The 19,995-nt window shown below is 33.9% G+C and overlaps 1 protein-coding gene across 30 annotated transcripts in view; it reads right to left on the bottom strand.

Moving 5' to 3' along the window:
* Nucleotides 1–19,995, bottom strand: part of FIP1L1 (factor interacting with PAPOLA and CPSF1) — a 63,913-nt gene that overhangs the window by 24,001 nt on the left and 19,917 nt on the right. For 16 of the 30 annotated variants that reach the window (XM_061192301.1, XM_061192303.1, XM_061192305.1 and 13 more), the window contains 3 exons: nt 13,976–14,083; nt 6,606–6,699; nt 4,388–4,544 (listed from right to left, as the gene is read on the bottom strand). In XM_061192301.1, coding sequence (XP_061048284.1) covers nt 4,388–4,544; nt 6,606–6,699; nt 13,976–14,083 — 359 coding nt within the window. The remainder of the gene's footprint in view (nt 1–4,387; nt 4,545–6,605; nt 6,700–13,975; nt 14,084–19,995) is intronic. The other 14 variants (XM_061192307.1, XM_061192302.1, XM_061192290.1 and 11 more) reach the window with 1 other exon arrangement.

Here is a 19,995-nt window from a genome sequence, read left to right as displayed (position 1 = left end):
TAATTAAATTCTACAAAACACAGCATCTATGGTGTATTAAAAATATAACTATTATAAAGGGAGCGTCCATGGGGAAAAAAGACATTTAAAAAAAATCAACATCCTGAAGGAGCTTTTAATTTCTATTAAAACTTAAATTTAAATTAACTTTAATTGTGCCAAAAAATACTGTTTGTTACAGATAATTAGCATTATACCCTACTGAGCTTACTGAAAACACTGACAGACTTGGTTTTTTAAAAAAAAATACAGAAAAACACAACAAAATAGAAAACTAGTACAGTTCTCAAAAACTTCAAGAAATTATTTTTCAAAAGGTATTTCTAGAAACTACATTTTTAAAATGCTTACATTTTTGGCAAACAGCATCAGTTAATATGCAGATTTGCTGTGTAAGACCAAAAATCTTCATGGAACTATAAAATCAGCTTAATAAATGTTATATTCACAAAATAGCTTCTCAAATAAAGGGACAAAATTGTACTTCCTCAAGGATGCAGAAAATATTCATCGAATACAGGCCAAGCTTCTGCCAAAGCAGCAGTTCTCAAAGTGTTATCTGGAGCTTCCTGGGCGTCCCAAAGGCCCTTCTAGGAATCTGCAAGGTCAAAACTCCTTTCATAAACACTAGGATGTTATTTGCCATTTTCATGCTCATTCTCTTACAAGTGTACAATGAAGTTTTCCAGAGGCTACATGACATGTGAAATCACAACAGATTTAATGTGGAAGCAAATAGGAGACTCCAGTTTTTTTCTATTAAGCCACATAGTAAAGAGATTTGCAAAAGTGTAAAACAAGGCCACTGTTTGCACTAAATGTTTTTTGTCATTCTGGAAAAATAATTTTTCATAAAAATGTTATCTTAATATGTAATGGGATTATTACGTATACTCTCAAAATATTATTTTAAATATAATATTTTAATTTCTCAGGTTTAATTTCTAATAAAAAATAGATGTAACACACATAAATAAAAGCTCTCTGCGGGCTATAGTAATTTTTAAGAGTATAAAGGGGTCTGTAACCAAAAAGTTTGATAGCCGCGGTGCTAGAAACCATACTGCTAACAGGAAAATAATCTAATTTTAGATTATCTAATAATCTAATTTTCTGGTTCACTAGAAAATGAAAATAATAGATTTTCTGAAAATTAAGGAAGATCTTGAATAACCAGTGTTTGTTTTCAAGCTACTGTTAGTATGGTGGCAAGGAACCATATTAAATACTTTTTCATTTAAAAAAGCTAATCCAGAACTCACAACATTCATTTAGGACCTTACATGATTGTTGTACTCTCCAAAATAAAACCTCCTCTAGTCTCCATACAAATCCATTGTGGCCAGAAATACGACTGTGGCCTCTCTGTCACTTTCATGTATGTTCTAGATGTATGTGTATTTGAGGGGGAGAGGAAGCAACACACCTCTTCTTTTCTGTTAACTAACTGACAGTAAAAGTTCCTTGAATGAAGCTGTATCTATCAATTCATCGTTGCTAAGGAGTAACTGTCCACTCATGCAAGAAGCCACATCTGTAAACTTCCAAGAGCTGACCATAAATTTAATCCTCCACACCAGGGCGTTTCTGAGAGTGAACAGTAATAATTAAGCTGGGACAAAAGGTATAATAGGACTATTCCAAGCAAATCTGGATAACACCCCAAATTAAGGGCATAATACATCATTACTATATTTGTTCCATCATATACAGAACTACAGTCTTAAAAACTTAAGCATTTGAAAGCTAATGTTAACAAATGCAACATTAAAATGTTCAAATTAATTCTCCAAAGATTTTTTTTCATTTTTCCTTTTATTATTTCTCAAGGAAGCAAAAAGAAAACCCAAGGTTTCTCAAAGACAAATGGAGTACTTTTTAAGCTTAAATGTACTTTAAATGGAGTACTTACAAAAAGACTCCTGAACCACAGCTTTCTTTCATTAGTTGCTTATGCTTCTTAAGGTGATCTAAATTACAGCAAACTCTACAGAATATACTGTAAGCATGTGACTCTGTGGTAAATGGTAACTGAAAATGTGGCTTTAATCAAGGCCTACATTCATCTGGTATATGTATATATATCTATGCAGCCATACTGTAGTTTAAAGCCAGTGCTCGTTCTGATTAATAAGTGCCTGTACCAACTGTCAATGTGAAAATCCCTTTGGTGTTACGGATACATAAATATCCTGTGAACTCAATTAGCTAACATATTAAGGGAATGTCAAGTATACACAAGACCTCTGTGATTAGCACTGTGGGGAAACATAAATGGAAATACACAGCCTATGCTCTCTCCAACAGCTCACAATCTAGTAAAATAAGGAGTAATCCAGATAGTCTCAATTTACAAATATTTGGTTTTAATATGAATTGGTATCTTTCCCTCACTACCACCCCCAGCAAATATACCACAGATAGGTACTGCTTAACCAGCATTAGAATTCATCTGAATTTGTATTCCTTAAGTGCTGACAGGATGACATGGAAATGTTCTCTAAGGATAAGCATCAAAGGAAATCTGGACAGGTGTTTAAAATATGGAAAGCATGTAGCTGAAAATTAATATTAAATAGACAGCTTAAGCAATAATCACTGGTACTCTACAGTATAATGCCATAGATAATCTAAACATAATTAAAAGATTTGTCATCCTTATAAACAGAGGTTATACAGCAAAGAAATGGAATGATTTTGCCATTTTGAAAAAGAACGCACATCCAGATAATGCCATTGCCTATCAATATCCTACAGGGCTTCTAAATATTCTTACACCAGGGAAGTATTTATTTTTTTATCATTAGTTCATACCACCTCTCTCTCACTTACTTTAATAAATAGCAAGTGTTGAAATATATGTTAGCCATCTGGGAAAATACTATATTAGCTAGTAAACAAGAAAATTCTTTTAAATCACCTTTAGTAGCTAGTAAAGCTTAAATAAGATTACAAAGCAATGTAAAGACTATTAACACATACATTGATCACCTTTTAGTCTCATTAAATCAAATACATTCAAAATTAACTATTTCTACATTTTATCTTTTTCATAGGACAAAGTACTCATTTATGGATCACTAAATCCTCATTATTTTCTCTTTTCATTTAGTTAATTCTCACCACATTAAAGATTCAAGAGTCACAGATCCAGGCACAACTTCTGAATGGGTTCGGATTCAGAACAAGCAATTTATTGTTGGAATAAGAAATTCACTGAACTTTAGAAATAATGTTGTCTGGAGTAACCTCTCCAGTCTTCTCTTTCCTCTATTTTTGAGACAACAGGTTCCCTAAAGCCGTAGTCAGGTTTCATAATTATCCTTTTTGAAAGCAGAAGTAATCTCAGAAGAAAAGCAAAGGCATTGTGCTTGTGGGGCTAATGTAGGTGAACTTCCAAGGCCAAGGATGAGTATTACAGGGAAGATTAGTCACACTCTTTAAGTGCTTCTGTACTCTAATTACAATCACCACCGCTTAAAACAAAGACAACTCTCTTGCAAATGCAAAGTGAGTGGACAAGCCTCTCTAGTATAAACTGATTTTATTAATAGAAAGCAAATTTTAACATATGTAGCGCATGTAGTTCTGGTAAGGACCAGGGGCTAATTTTTAACATTTACTACTGGCGTTCTCCCTAGGAAGAAAGTAATTATTATCTCAATCAATCCTGTTAGTTTCATTAAAAATTGATTAAGGGATATAAATATTGAAAGCCTGTCGTGAATAAAATAACAAAGGTCTTCAGACAAAAGGATGCAAGTATAAAATTTGGTAATTATTTGTGAATTTTTTTCTACTGTCACTGATCTAGTTTTTAATAAATAACCAAAAGTGACTAAGAATATGATAAAAGTTGACATTAATTTTCTCTCTTGTTTAATAGAAGTAAGTATCAGATACCTGGCACCCAGAAAGAGTCTCCTAAAAGGAAACCAGTATACAAAGAAAGATGACCAGAGACTGAGATTTTCATTTCAATCCCTTCACAGGATATAATTTTTTTGACCTACGCCATTCTGAAAGTATCTTTAAATTTTTTTTCAAAACAAGTTAATATGATTCAATGTGAATTTATACATACACAACTAGCAACTTTAATTTGGGGATCACTATCATATTTTTGGATCACAATTTTAGTGTCTGTCCATTCTTCCCTATTTTAGTACACTGCTTCTTTGCTTTACTGAAATAGTAAGACACGTATACATGTTTCAGTGTGAATCTACTGAAGATTTTACATAATCAATTTCATATTCTATTACTTTTAATGTAGTGCAATCAATGAAGATGCTATTTTCAAATACATACTTCGTTAAATTCAAAATTTTAAATACACTCATAGATTATTTTTCTTTCAAAATCAAATGTCTTATTTACTATTTACCTGGTGGTGGAATCAGAGGTGGAGCAGTGCTGACAGTTGGAGGAGGTGGAAGAAATGGAGGAGGTGGAAGGTGAGTGGGAGGAGCTCCTGGAGGGAAAAATGGCGGTGGTTTGCTAAAATTGTTGTCTACTTCAGTAGCAGATCTTTCAGAAAGGACCTAAAATCAGAGCATAGTTAATTAAAAAGATGAATAAATGTTCTTATCTAAGATTAAACTCAGTAAGTGAATCTCATTTAATCTAAGAAATAAGTTTTATTCACTTCCACATATTCTGGGGAAGCAGGAGTAATTTTTCTGTGTGTGTGACATGTGTGTATATTATACAGATATTATACAGATGTGAGTATTCACTCTCAAACACACTTTTTTAAATGTTCATATTCAAAGCCTAGACAAAACTGAATCATTACAAATAAAATTCTTAAGGAATAATTGTTTTAAAAATATTCTAAACGAGACAATTAAGTACTTCATAAATAAAATGTAATGAGTATTATCTTTGTTACCCAACCAAAGTTAAAGTATTCAAATTAAGGCGATATAATCATTAGTCATAGATACTAGCATTAAGAAATTAACACAGCAATAGAACCAGATATTCACTGTACCAAGGCCTGTCATTATCAGGTTGCAAAGTAAGAGACTGTAAGGTATGCATCAATAGGGTGCAACTAACAGGCAGCCAGATACATAAAAAACTTCTTCATGTGAGCCTTGTACCTTTAAGAACAAGGGTTTATACTTAAAAAGTAAAAGTATTTACAAAATACTGATCTATGTGAACAGGTAAGGGACAGAAACCAAACCTACAGGAGAGTGGCACCTAGAAATCTGAATTTTTGACAAGCTCCCCAAGGGATTCTGATGTGCAAACATGTTTGAGAAAACTAGAAAAAACAGGCAACATGATGTTATACATTTAATTTATACTTTCCAAATCCTTGCTGGCTAAAGCATATCATTTAAACATATAATCTCCTTTCATTAACTTTTCCTACATTTAAGTACAGTAATTTTTGTAAGGCTTATGCTGATAAGCTAGTTTTTAAAGTAGAAAGCAGTATTATTTTAAGAAAGCATGGCATTTTAATGGTGGGGATAAAAAAGAGGATTATCTTCCATTTTAGAAATAATTTACCTTTAAAGGTGTTAAAAAGAACATTTACATAATTTATTAAAGGTAATAAAGAATCAAAACACTGGACATCTTTTAAAGTACTCAGAGAAAGAAAATAATGAAAAAAAGTGTGGTCAAGCTAATAGCTGAAAGTCTCAATTACTCAAAGTTCAAACATGAATTATACAAGCTACTAATAACTCATCTTCTTTCATTCTTTCACTTGAAAAACAAGAGATCTACTTCACCCAGAAATGTCACATTAAATAAATTATGGTACAGCCATACAATAAATCTATCATGAGGAGGTGTTAAATATTTTTAAGAATATGGGAAAATGCAAATGATAATTTTATATGGAAAAAAAAAGGATACACAAAAATATAACCATAGTAGTATCTATCCCAATCTTGCTTAGTGACGAGGAAGAGATGTACCAAAATGTTAACAGTGGTTATCTTTAAGAATTTTTTTGTGTGTGTGATTTTTTTTTTTTTTAATTTATTTATTTATGGCTGTGTTGGGTCTTTGTTTCTGTGTGAGGGCTTTCTCTAGTTGTGGCAAGCGGGGGCCACTCTTCATCGCGGTGCGCGGGCCTCTCACTATCGCAGCCTCTCTTGTTGCGGAGCACAGGCTCCAGACGCGCAGGCTCAGTAATTATGGCTCACGGGTCCAGTTGCTCCGTGGCATGTGGGATCTTCCCAGACCAGGGCTCGAACCCGTGTCCCCTGCATTGGCAGGCAGACTCTCAACCACTGTGCCACCAGGGAAGCCCAAGAGTGGTTATCTTTAGATGGCAGAACTATCGACGGTTTTATTTTCTTCTTTAAACTTTTCCCATATTTTCCTTTTTTAGTCCAATGAGCCTATATATCACATTTATAGCAAGGAAAAAAATATCTTATTGAAAAAGATCCAAAGGTTATAAATTTTAAATGGAACAGCTTTTGTAATAACATGGTGATTGATGCCACATTTTAAGTCCCCTTTGTAGCACCTAAATCACCTTACACATAGCATAGTGCTATGAATGAATAAATTAAATTAGAACACAGATATAATCCTTCATTTAAAAAAAAAAAACTTTTAAAATACTAAACCTGTATGTTGCTGTTTTCATTTGCCCGTCGCCTTCCTTCTACTCGGCTGATAGTTATAGTCTGACCAATAACATCAATTGCCCCAGGTAATCTCCTGTAACATAAAAATTAAATCATTTCAGTTTCACCTAATTAGATGTTTGGACAATAACACAAATATTAGGTGAGAAATAAAGCCTAAAACCCTTTGCAATGTAATTTAAAATAAAATCAGATCACAACACACATTGAAAAAACATCACTTAGATCTCACTACTTTGCATAGTCATAAAAACTAAGTTTTATTAATAAGCTAAGACCAACACACCCAACAATGATCATAATGCTAAATTTTAAGTATTTTTGTAGGTTTTCTTCAAAATTTACTATTTTTTAATAGTCTCCAAGTGAATTTATCTTTGTGGAACTGAATCAGTAGCAAATGCTAAACAAATGGAAATAAAAATGTTTGGCCACTATAATTGTAACACATATAGTTCTATTACAGAAATCTTAAAAATTCCTCAAAAGGGCTTGAAAAGAAATGATGCTCATTTTGATACATAAAGGTTATCTTCCTTAGTGATTTATTCTGAGCATTAGAAAAAATAAATAGGGAACCACTTTTTCATTCTTGATAACTTGCCTTTAGATAGAAAAATTCAAATATTTAAATGCCAGCCCCACCTCCAACTGTATTTACAACCATTAAAGTTTGTGAGTAGATGGAAAAACAGTCTATCACAAAATAATGCTGCAAATTTAATAGGAAAATCTAATAATAAAAGAAAACAAAATAACATTAAAAGCCATTTTTACGTGTAGCTAAGAACCTTATAAAAATATATATGCTTAACAAGATACAGAAGTCACTTGTAGGAATTGGCAATGAAAAGTGGATGCAAATTAGATGAATTTCTCTTCATCTATATTTCAGTTCTGAACAATTCTGTTTTTAAAATTTTATAGAAGTAAAACAATCAAAGTACAATAGATCCTTCAGGTCACCACAGTTATTAGGTTCCTAAGATGACTAATAACAGCAGCTACCAATTATTGAATGACTACATTCTACACCTAAACCTCACAATAACCCTTAACTTAAAAAATTAATATATACTTGTTAGAGATGATAAAGCTAGAGCCAGAGTGATGTCACTGACCTCAGTAATAATTACATGGCAAAACTAACTTTCACACCTGAGTCTTCCTGATTCCAAAGCCTCAGACCCCTTCCCTTGAGCCATGCTGCCTTCTAGCAAGATAAGCAGCCTTTGAAAAACTTAAGACTTTTGGAAATCAAGAACTAGTGAAAGTATGTTTCAAGTAAACCTTGAAAAGCCCCATAAATAATTTTATGCTCACAAAAAGAAGAGAGCCCTATAAAAAGTCTATAATGGCATTTGAAATGTCTTCAACTACATAGTTAATTCCTGCTTACCATCCTGCCACTTAAGATTTCTGTTAATACATTTAAAAAATGTTCAAGCCTTTCTGATTTTATGCCTAGGTCATTGACCCCCTAGGTTTCGTCATGATCTCAAAGATCAAAAGTGATTTTACTTAACTTGTACACTTCAGTGCAGCTGGGAAACTATCCTAACAGTCACACATTATAAAAATTGAAATACTTCTGACAAAACAAATATTGCTCTAATTTTTTCCTAAAACTTAAAATACTTACAAAGCTACGACCACTATAGTTTCATATCAAAGCACATGCCATCAGCTCTCCCATATATAAACACATCTCAGATCCAACAGCCCAAAAGATAAAGGTGTATATTCTGAAACCAGGATTGCCCTCACCATTTATTACTACCTAAACGTCATTGTAAAAAAATCCTTATTTCTACCCTACTATTTTCTTTTCCATTCTCTTCTATTCTCAATCGCTGGATTCTCCCCTCTCCATCTTCTTAAATTTATTCCCATCAAGAACAAATTCTCACAAATTTGTTTGGATTTGCAACTTGGATTATAAGTTCTCTGAATTGTTAAAAGTAGCAAAAGGGGAAAGATTCTATAACTTTTGACCATGGATTTCTAAGGACTTCTGCTTCCAAAAATTCTGGGACACATGGGAGTATTCATTTATTAAAGTTTATCTTCAATATGTTCAGAGATGTCTGATTACCTTTTTCAGCTTTAAATGGATTGCTCTATCACTAAAGATTCAAAATGGTAAATACTATGTTTCTAAAACATACAGGACTTCCCTGGTGGTGCAGTGGTTAAGAATCTGCCTGCCAATGCGGGGGACACGGGTTGGAGCCCTGGCCCAGGAGGATCCCACATGCCACGGAGCAACTGGGCCCGTGTGCCACAACTGCTGAGCCTGAGGTCTGGAGCCCACAAGCCACAACTGCTGAGCCCACGTGCCACAACTGCTGAGGCCTGCACGCCTGGAGCCCGTGCTTCGCAACGAGAGGCCACGACAATGAGAGGCCCACGCACCGCAGCGAGGAGTGGCACCCCGCTCACCGCCAACTGGAGAAAGCCTGCACATAGCAACGAAGACCCAACACAGCCATAAATAAATAAATATTTTTTAAATAAATAAATAAAATAAAATAAAAACATACAAATGAGAAATTAGCCTTAATAAATGTATATCACTAGAGGGAGTCTAGAAAATTGCAATTCCTTATATGTCCATAATAGTAACAGCTCCTTGCCCAAGCATTTTTACCACACAAATTGATTTACCTTAATCAGAAATTTTGTTAGAAATATTTTACAACAGACACATATGTACCAAAGTAACAAAAATCACTTAATATTTAACACAGGTGAATAATTAAACATCAATTCTGATGTCACATTATGGAAAACAATATTGAACCACATTATTATTAAAGTTTCTGATGTACCACTTTCTATTTCAATGAATAAAAAAATTTAGTAGAGCTTCACCATGAGGATCTACTGTAACTTGGATTTCTACATAGCACAGGTTTAACTGGGTTTACAAATTTGTTCAATAAGGCAGACAGCTAATGCAGTTAGCATGATTCTCTTCTCTATATTGGACTCAATCATATAGTAAAAAGCTGAAAGAGAGAGCAACTAACCACAGTGGACAGCTACAGTTTCATTAATCTACAGTTTAATACAGGCAGTGAATAGTCACAAGAACCTCTACCTGTCCTCCTAGCACAGATGAATATGAAAACATCTCTGAAATTTTAGTGGAATTAAATTAAAATGACATATTTTGATGATTCTGATGTTCCAGAAAGGGTATGAGAGCTACTTACATAGAAACAATAGAAATCCTAAGAGTAACAAAATCAGAACCAAGGGAAAACAGACAAAAGGTTAGTTATTAATCTTTGGCCACAAATTTATCTCTGAGCTTATTTTTTACCAGCCAAAATAAAGGACAGTCTTCATAACAAAAGTCTTTAATGTGCATTAAGAGAAAAACAAAGCGCTAGCTCTGAAGATTACTTTTCTTGGTAATAACAATTGCTAGTATTTATTGAACACCTACTATGGTGCTAGGAAAGCACTGTTTTAAGCACTTTATATAGATTTACTCCTCATAATAATCCTATGAGGTAGCAACTATTATTCCCATTTTAAAGATGAAAGTAAAAAGAAAAAAGTTTCTCCTCTGAGTCCATCTTAAGTGAAAGTATGATAGAGTACAGTAGTTTTTAAACTTTTTAAACCACAAAACAGTTATTTAGGAAATACATTTTGCACAGCAATCCAGTATATACATTATATAAAAAAACACAAATGTTTCATAAAACAGTACTTACTTACACTTACTATAAAGGAAAAAGAATAACATTAATATCAAATATGATTTTATTAATATTTACAAATAACACAGGAAAAAAAACAAAATAAAACCAAGAAATATTTGGTGGCTGAGACCAGCAAATTGATTTCACACCCCACTAATGGATTAGGGGTTCTCAACTTTGCCTGCACATCAGAATCATCTAGAGAGCGTTTAAGACCCCCAATGCCCAGAGTGCACACCAAATAGTTAAATCTGAGTCTCTCAGGCCTAAGCATCAATATTTTTTGTAGCTCGCCATGTAACTCCAATACAGAGCTAAAGTCGAGGACTACAACTAATGGCATGCCCAAAGAAGAGACTTATATTTTGTCCTGTTCTAGAAAGAACTTAAAGTAGTTAATAAAAATTAATGTTTTTATTACTCAATAAATTTAAAGTCATATCTAAAAAGGTTTAACAATTATGGTAAGGATTTCATTACATACATACTTTTATATTGATCTTTTGAGTTCTGTGGACTGACAGTACTGCTTCTATACTTACATTCCATTTTTCAAGTGGAGACTTCTTAATAAAAAAGAATTCTGTCTAGAAAAGTGATACACGTCCCCCCCCAAAAAAATCACAGAATTTAAAAACTGTCTTCAGGACATGTAATTTCCTATCACACCATATTTAAAGAGACTGGTAAAGCCTATGATGGGAGCAGAGATCCAAAGGGAACTAACACTTTAGTGGGTGCCCTGCAAGAGCGTTTTCACAGGCTTAAAAATTATTTCATCCGTAAGTACATTGAAAGTAAGGTGTAAGTCCAATCAGTTTCATTTTCACAGATGTGGAAAGAGGCTCTTTTGTGAAGTACCGCGCCAACGTCAATATTCAGGCTTGGGTATGACCAACTCCAAACCCCCTCCCACCCACAGAATGTTTTCCATGCTAATTTTCTGGGTCCTGAATTTTTAAAATGTCATGTTACTTGTTAAGCTATATTAAAAACAAACAAAAAACCTTGAATACTTAAAGGTGAAATATGCTAAAATTTGACTCACTGGAGGACATAAATTGTGCTTATTAGGGCAGCCAAGTTTACTTACTTTTGTGCAGAGCTTGGAATAAACCTTTACCAGCCATATTTATGCTTAGTTGCATTTTTTAAATGTATCACTGATAGGAAAAGATATGTTTCTACAGGTAATTAAAAAAAAAAAAAGGCCTTCATATGTCCAATCACATAAAATCTTACAAGCTACACAGTATAACAACATGCATTCAGAGTGCTCAAATGCTATGAAGTACAGGTACGTTTTTGCAGTAAACGACTTCATCAAGACATAATAGTAAGCAGCAAGAACAAATGAGGGAGTCAATCTTAGATTTAATGTTCATTTAACATCCACTTTTAAGTTTTGTTTGTCTATCACAAAACATGCAGGCAGGTTTAAATATTTTAGTGATTCTACATTGTAAAGCAATTTTTACTATTCCTCCTTCAAGAGTCTGGGTTAGTTTAAAAGTATGCTGATATTGGAAAACAAGCTTAATAAAACAACTTAGAATTTGCAACTAATTACCTAAAAGGAGCATAGTTTAAGACTGTAAAATGGAAACAAAATACAGAAATAAATTGGACATTGGCATAAGGTTATAGCAATCATCCATATTGCCTATTCCAATTTTCTGTGTTCACTAAAACTACTTCATTCTTCTCACTAATTCACTTTACAAAAGTTACAAATCTGTACAAAACAAACTTGCACCAATAAAATGTTATTGTTAAATACTATAGTTAGCTTAAAGATTTAAAAAACACTATAATATATAAATTAAGAGTAACAGGGTGAGAAAAGTCTGGGTCTCCAAATACAGTAATTTATGAAAAGGATCTCAACCATCATTTAATCGTTCTTTACAAAGAGACTTAAGGAATGCTTTAAAAAAACTCTCCATTTCTCAGTTACATTAATTACAAGAGCTGGAATCTCATTTTTTATCTTATGCTATAAGAAAGTGTATGTAGCTTTCATCTACAGTTTTTTCTTTTTAATTTTTCTTTTTAATTTTTCTTTTTAATTTTCAAAAGCACAAAATACACACTGAAAATACAGTGTCAAATTTCCTACTACCTATACTCCCTGAGACTAATCACAAAATCAGAATAGGGAGTTTTCTGAGTTACCAAACCATCTTTTGGGGCATGGGGGGGCGGGGGGCGGGTAGCGAGGGGGAAGTTATATAGTCTAAGCACTGAAATGTATCACTTTCAGATTTAAAAACTAATATTTTCCTTATAAAATGGCCAATTTATTTCAAGAAATAAACTGTTATATCAAAAGCATAACTATTTTAAGATAAAAATTATAAGTCAAATGGTTTATATAAAAGAAATTTCAGGTGTTAAAGTAATAGTAGCATGGGATTTCCCTGGTGGCGCAGTGGTTAAGCATCTGCCTGCCAATGCAGGGGACACGGGTTCAAGCCCTGGTCCGGGAAGATCCCACATGCCGGGGAGCAACTACGCCTCTGCACCACAACTACCGAGCCGAGCCTGCGCTCTAGAGCCCGCGAGCCACAACTACTGAAGCCAGCGCACCTAGAGCCCGAGCTCCACAACAAGAGAAGCCACCACAATGAGAAGCCTGCGCACCGCAACGAAGAGTAGCCCACGCTCACCACAACTAGAGAAAGCCCACGTAGCAACGAAGACCCAGCGCAGCCAAAAATAAAATAAAATAAATACATAAAAAAACAAAACAAAACACACATTAATACAGCATCAAGCTGCCCAGGAAGAAAGCTTTAAATTCTTCACCAAAAAAAACAAACAAAATACACTCCCATATACTATTACCTTATTTAAAACTTCAAACGATAAATTAAGAAGGTATCTTAGTCTGTATTTCTAGTCAAGCGAAGTATAACTGCTTAGATTGTATAGTCAAGCAAAGTATAACTGCTTATTGTTGGCAATGCATTTTCATACCCTAACACACTTGCTTCTCATTACATCGCTTAGGATAGAAAGTATTATTCCCATTTTCACAGGCTCAGAGAGTTTACAATATCCATCCAAGGTTTGTATGCTTTGTAAATTTAAGATTTAGAACACAAACCAAAATTCTATGGAGGGTGGATTATGAAGAAAAAGCATAGCAACAACAAGGGAGACAGTACTTCCTAGACCCACTTAGTAGAATGGCAGGTTTATGCACTGTAGTTGGGAAATAAAGATTGGAAAGATTCAATGGCATCCAATTTTATAGGTCCTAAAGACCGGCTCAGAGGGCTCAATTTTATTCCAGATAGTGAAAAGCACCCAGGGGTTTTTGAATAGGGTATGATACGAGAAAGGAAAATTGAACCTGCAGCAAGGGGAAGGAAAACATTTATTGAGCACCCATTAGCATGGTTCCAGGCAATTTACGTTATAAAAAGCTAGGGAGACGAGGGGCGAGACATGATGTGATAAGGGCTGATTCATAAGGTAAGTGTAAAAACCCTCAATTCTATACTGAAACAGTGTAATTCAGGGGGGAAAATGGTACAGCCTAGTCAAAATTTATTATCTTTCTAATAAGATAAAACAACACTGATGACCTAAACATCAGGAGTATCCAATGTTTAAAAATTGCCTTACCTTAGATCAGGTGATTCGGCCCTCCCATATTGATCCTGCCACTTCCCAACGCTTGAATTGGCTTTTTTGGAGGCAGTACTTGTCTGAGACTGAGAAGAGGTGCTGTTTCTGGTGAGATAAATTTTCTATGTTTTTTCTTACATACTGTTGTCTCTGACCCCCCTTGTTCTGTTTCTTTTTTCCTTGACATGCTTTTTCTAAAGTCCTTTAGCATGTTCCGATAGTATCATTCTCTTCAAGTTATATGAAATACTTGTTGTGGAACTAAGACTGCTAGTGGTATTCAAATATAGATGTCTTTGTTATCAACATTTTATTAATTCTAGAATATTTTTAGAAATACTTCTCAACATAGACAGTATGATGTCAAAATGCAGAAATGAGGAAAGAACCAAAGGCTTACTTCAGGTTATATATATTATCCAGAAATAAATTTCAGTGCTTTTACAAATTAATAACATTAATTTCTGCAGTTTCATAAAACCTTATTTGAAATGTTGGTATTTCTTTCCCTAATTCTTCAATAATAGAAATAAATATTGTTAGTGTAACCAGTTAACAGCAACACTCTGTGTTTCATAAAAGCCTATATTAAATATATATTTCATTAAAATTCCATTTCAGAATTAAAGTCTTGCAAAGTAAAATTCTAATAAAAGTTAATTTTATCCCTGGTGTTCACCTATTTACACTCTTGCCAATCCTTTAAAGGAGTAATAAGACACTCTTTCAAAGTAATAGGAAAAACATGTTTATGTAGCTGCTTATTTATATAAAAAAAAAACAACACAGGAAGAACAAGCCAGTAACTAGATGAAACGGTTTATTGACAGGAGTGAAAAAAATTGCGAAAAGAGTGACTAATCTGAGTATACTTTTGGATAGTCTTGCCTTTGGAACTATGTTAAATGTTCTAGATATGTAGAAAGTAAGTCAATAAGCATGAAGGAAAAGAAATGCTAATACTGAACAGAAACAGAAACAATGGATCAAATTATCTTTTAAGTGATTAATATATATAACCACTCTGAAGGAAATTTCTGAACACAATATTTTGACTATATACTCTCAATCTAAGAAAAAGAAAAATTGAAAGAAATCTTGAATTCTATTTAATAGGTTTGTTTTTTGTAATGGTAGGTGCACAGTTCTAATCTATTTTGTGTGTATTTCAGTATTAAGCAAATGAGTGTATATATTGAACTTGTTGGAACTAGGTTCTCACTGTGGGAAAAAGGAAGATGCAATACAAAATAGGGAAAGAGGAGTAGAACCTGTGGTGTCAAACTAGAAGTAAAAGAAACATGACTGTATGATTAAAATTTTATAAAAATAACATACATATGGCAATTTCACATTGAAATTGCTTGCTTTTTCCTAGCTCTGAGTGCTGAAAAGACCTAGAAATAGTGACACCCCAATAGCAATGAGCATAACTATTGCCAAGACTGTGGTTTCTAATTACCATTTCCCACTAAAAAGCATCAGGATTCCTTCAAGAAATGGCTGCTTCTAGGGAAGGGGCAGGGAAAGTACAACGTAAGACTGAAACATCAGAAAATAAAGAAATCCTCAAAAAAAGATGATGGGGACATGTCAAAAGGTCAGAGGAACCAGTTTGAAGAGGCTCCCACGGACCAAATCTGGAACAATTTGAGCATCAATATGAATTACAGTATATATATATATATATGTGTGTATACATATATATGTGTGTGTGTGTATGTGTATATATATATAGTTTATGTACCCCATTTATAAGCCTCACACACACTCTCTCACACATAAAATAAAAATTAATGAGTCTAATAATAAATAAGTAGATGAGGGAGGTGGAAAAGCTCATTTTTAAAGTAGAATGCCAACTAATAAATGTAACAGGAATAACAGAGTTAGACAATGACTATTTTCAGTCATTACAGTAATAATAGATTAAATCAAAAATCATAAACGGACATTAAATTCATGGAAAGTTCAAAGACAAACGGAATATTTATGCAGTCCCCTCACAGATTACTTATTTATACAGTAACTTTGCAGAAACGCAAAGGACACCACCACGACTAAGTAATTAAAGTTATCACCACTAATAATGGGACAAACTGACATCATGTACCTACAGGCTGATTCACTGAGAACACCACATTACTTATGTAGTATTCCTGCCCCAAAAGCAAAGCCTGAATCTAATAACGTGGGAACATCAAGCAAACCCAGACTGAAGGATGATTTACAAAATAACCAGATTGTACTCTTCAAGTCAATGTCAACAAATACAAAGAATGTTCAAGAAGCTGTCCCAGATCAAAAAAGAATAAAGAGATAAAAGAGTTAATTGTAATGAATAATCCTGGACTGAATCCTAAATCAAGGAGGAAAGAAAAGAACTGCCATGAAAGATATTATTGAAATAATCAGCAAAATTTATGGCTTGTATATTAAAGTACTGGTTCATTATGAGATGTTCTGACATTGATTAACTGTTTCCTATAATTACGGAACACAATGTCTTTGTTCTTAGGAAATATATGCTGAAGTATTCAGGGGTAAAAGCGCACAATGTCTACAATTAGCATTAAAATGGTTCAGGAAAAAAATATTTTTGAGAAATTATAAAGCAAATATGGCAAAATGTTAATAACTGGTGAATCTGAGTGAACAGTGTATAGACTTTAATACTTTTCTTGCAACTCTTTGTAAGTTTCAATTTTTTCCAAAATAAAACATTAAAAAATGAAAACAATAAATGAAGGGGGCACAACAGGGGCTGCTGGTAGTAATGGTAATATTCTGCTTATTGATCTATATGAAAACTTTTAAAGATTAAACAAAACATTCTGATATATCAAATATTAACAATTTGCTGAGCAGTACAGAAAGTTAGAAATCCAACATTCCTACTGATAAAGTGCAAAGAACCATTAAAAAAAAAATTTTCTGTGTAAACATACCATTAGCCATTTATATATTAATATGGCAATCTAAGATTTTAAACAACAGAAATACAGTGATTAGGTCAGTAATACACTTCATTACTGCTAAATATTTGCTGTACAGTCTCTATTACGACTTACATGACATTATTGTCTTCTCCCTAAAGTCAATAAAATTTTACTTTCAAAAACATCTAATTTCCATAAATACAGAGAATAAAATGGAAATACTTTATAAATATAAAGAATAAAACACAGATATTTAGGGAAATACTTCACAGTGGCTGAGAAGTGTCCTTTCCATCAAGCAAAGATGAATCCAGAAAACAAACTTTTCTAATGAGCAATGAGTACTGTTCTCTGCATCCAAAAGTGACAGTATTGACATGTTGTGTCTGTTTCTACAAACTGTGGTGGTAATTATCCATTCTTTTCAGCATAAGTGATGAATCTGCTAATTTTTGTCATTTTTTTTTACTTCCTTCTTACTGTGCCTTATCCACCAGTGTCCTCCTATCACTCCTTATCCATCTCTCCTTCATCTCTCCTTAGATCCATGATCCATCATTATAATCACTCTCTCAAGTACACTCTCACCTTCCTTGCCCCTCTCTCCCTTGGGCATATTTGCCTGGTATAACTTCAACCCCTGCTAAATCCAACTCTAGCTACTCTTCATGAACACATGAATACCTGACAAGGGAAAGACAAACACACCCAAACAAGCTGACTTGTTTCATTTTCAACCTATGGCCATTAACCTCAAGAAAAGTTGGAAATGTCCAGTCTCTCCCCGTGTCATAAATTTTTCACTCTGCTCATTCCCATCAGCATATAAAAATGCTGTGATTTCTCCCACCTGGAAAAAAAAGCCATCTCTTCACCCCACATTTCCCTCCAGGTAACTGCCTAGCAATCCTGCTCCTTTCCCCCAGGTTTATTCACACACCTCTAAATAACTATTTCAGACCTTCTCCTCTCCTCTCAAACATTCAACACCCTCTTCCACTATTCTCATTTTCACCAGATAAGTCTGCATTCTATGCTGCTGGGAAAAACTGAAGCAATCAGAAAGAGAACTTTCAGTTGTTTCCATCACCATTAACCACCCACCTACCTTCACCTGCCCCTCCTCCTATTACAATGAGTGAATTGTCCATGCTTCTCTTTAAGGCTAAATCCTCCACTTGCATATTACATCCCACCCCCTCTGACCTTCTTAAGGACACTGCTCTAACAACTGTCCCTTCTCAATTCTTGCATCATCAATTTTCCCCTCTAGTAACTCATTCTCATAAATATAAAAACATGCTGTAATTTCTTTCATTTTGGCAAAAAAACCCTCCTCCTGACCCCACATTTCCCTCCAGATACTGTCCCATTTCTCCGTCCCCTCAAAAGAGAAAAAAGAAAAAAACTCAAAAAATTGTTCATTCTAATTCATTTCCTCCTATTCTCTCTTGAATCCATTCCACAAAGTCTTTTTTTAAATCTTCACCTTATACCACTGAAAATGTCCTGGTCAGAATCACCACAACCTTTGCATTTTAAAATCCAGAAGTCATTCCCAGTCCTCTTCTTCTTGGCCAAACAATATTTGTTTGATAGTTAAAACATTCCTCCTATTTTGAAACACACCCTTTTCAAGATATACACTGGGTTTTCCTCCTATTTGATTAGTCATTCTTCTCTACTTGTCTCCTCTTACTGTTCCATCCTTACTTTTCTGGCCTGCATTGAAGTGCCTCAAGGCTCTGTCTTCTTACTACTTCACTATTAATACTTACCTCATTTACAATCTAATTCAATTTCACAGATTCATTTAAGTACTATTTAAACACTGATCACTCCCAGATTTGTACCTCCAGTCCATACCTTTCCCCTTACTCCAGATCTACTTACCCACTTCCCATGCAAATATTCCACTTGTATAACTAGTAGGCACCTCAATTTTGTCAGGTTCTAAACTGAACTTTTGGTCTCCTCCCTCCAAAAATCATTCCTCCTATAGTCTTTTCCGCCTCAGATATAAAAGATCTTTTATGTCTTTTGAAATGTATCCAGTATCTGACTGTGTCTCACCATCTGCACCACTACCACCGTGGTCTAAGTTACCATTATTTCTTGTCTAGATAACTGTTACAGCCTCCTAACTGGCCTCCCCATTACTGCCCTTAATTCCTCTGTAGTCTGAGCTTAATAAAGCAGTTAAATTTAATTTAACTTTAAAGACTTTAAAAACCTAAATCAGATTATTTCATTCCTCTGCTCAAAATCTGATGGTGACTCCCCATATATTTCACTTACAGGGAAAGCCAAAACCCTTATAATGGCACAATGTCCTACATAATCTGGCCCAAATTTTTAAAAAAGAGGGGAGGAGGTGGAAGTGGGCAAAACACAGAAAAACTGCTATTGATTTTTAAAAGTTCAATTGGTTTAATTATGATAATAACAAACATCATTGGAATATTTATTATGTATGTACCACTGTGCTAAACACCTTACATAAATTAATCCATTTAATATACATAACTATTCAGTGAGGGTATTATGTAGTATTATTACTGTATTTTATAGATTAAGAAATGAAAGAACAAGAAGATTGGGCGATGTGCCCAATACACACTAGCTAGTAATACACAGCTAGTGTAATTCACAGCTAGTAAGTAATAGAGCCAGAATTTGAGCCAGAAGTCTGGCTCTAGAGTCCAAGCTCTTAATATCATTCTAGAATGCAGAACACCATTAACTCAATGAATGAAGGTTGGCCTCTTTTAAAATATGGAAAAAAAAAAAGACTACATATTAAAAGAATCAATATTCCTCAGCTATCATAACTTCTTAGACAAACACTTTTATGAGACTGCATTTGGTTTAAAAAACCTTGTTTGGAAAAGTCCATGACTAGTAATTGTTTTTTTGTTTTTTGTTTTTGTGATTTAGTCATTTTTCCCCTTATTTTTTTTTTTAGCATCTTTATTGGAGTATAATTGCTTTACAATGTTGTATTATAGTTTCTGCTGTATAACAAAGTGAATCAGCTATATGTATACATATATCCCCATATCCCCTCCCTCTTACGTC

The sequence above is a fragment of the Eubalaena glacialis genome, chromosome 5 (genome assembly GCF_028564815.1).
Source record: "Eubalaena glacialis isolate mEubGla1 chromosome 5, mEubGla1.1.hap2.+ XY, whole genome shotgun sequence".
NCBI classification, from domain to species: Eukaryota; Metazoa; Chordata; class Mammalia; order Artiodactyla; family Balaenidae; genus Eubalaena; species Eubalaena glacialis.
Note: the sequence above shows the minus strand (reverse complement) of the source record. Positions and strands in the feature narration are given on the sequence as shown.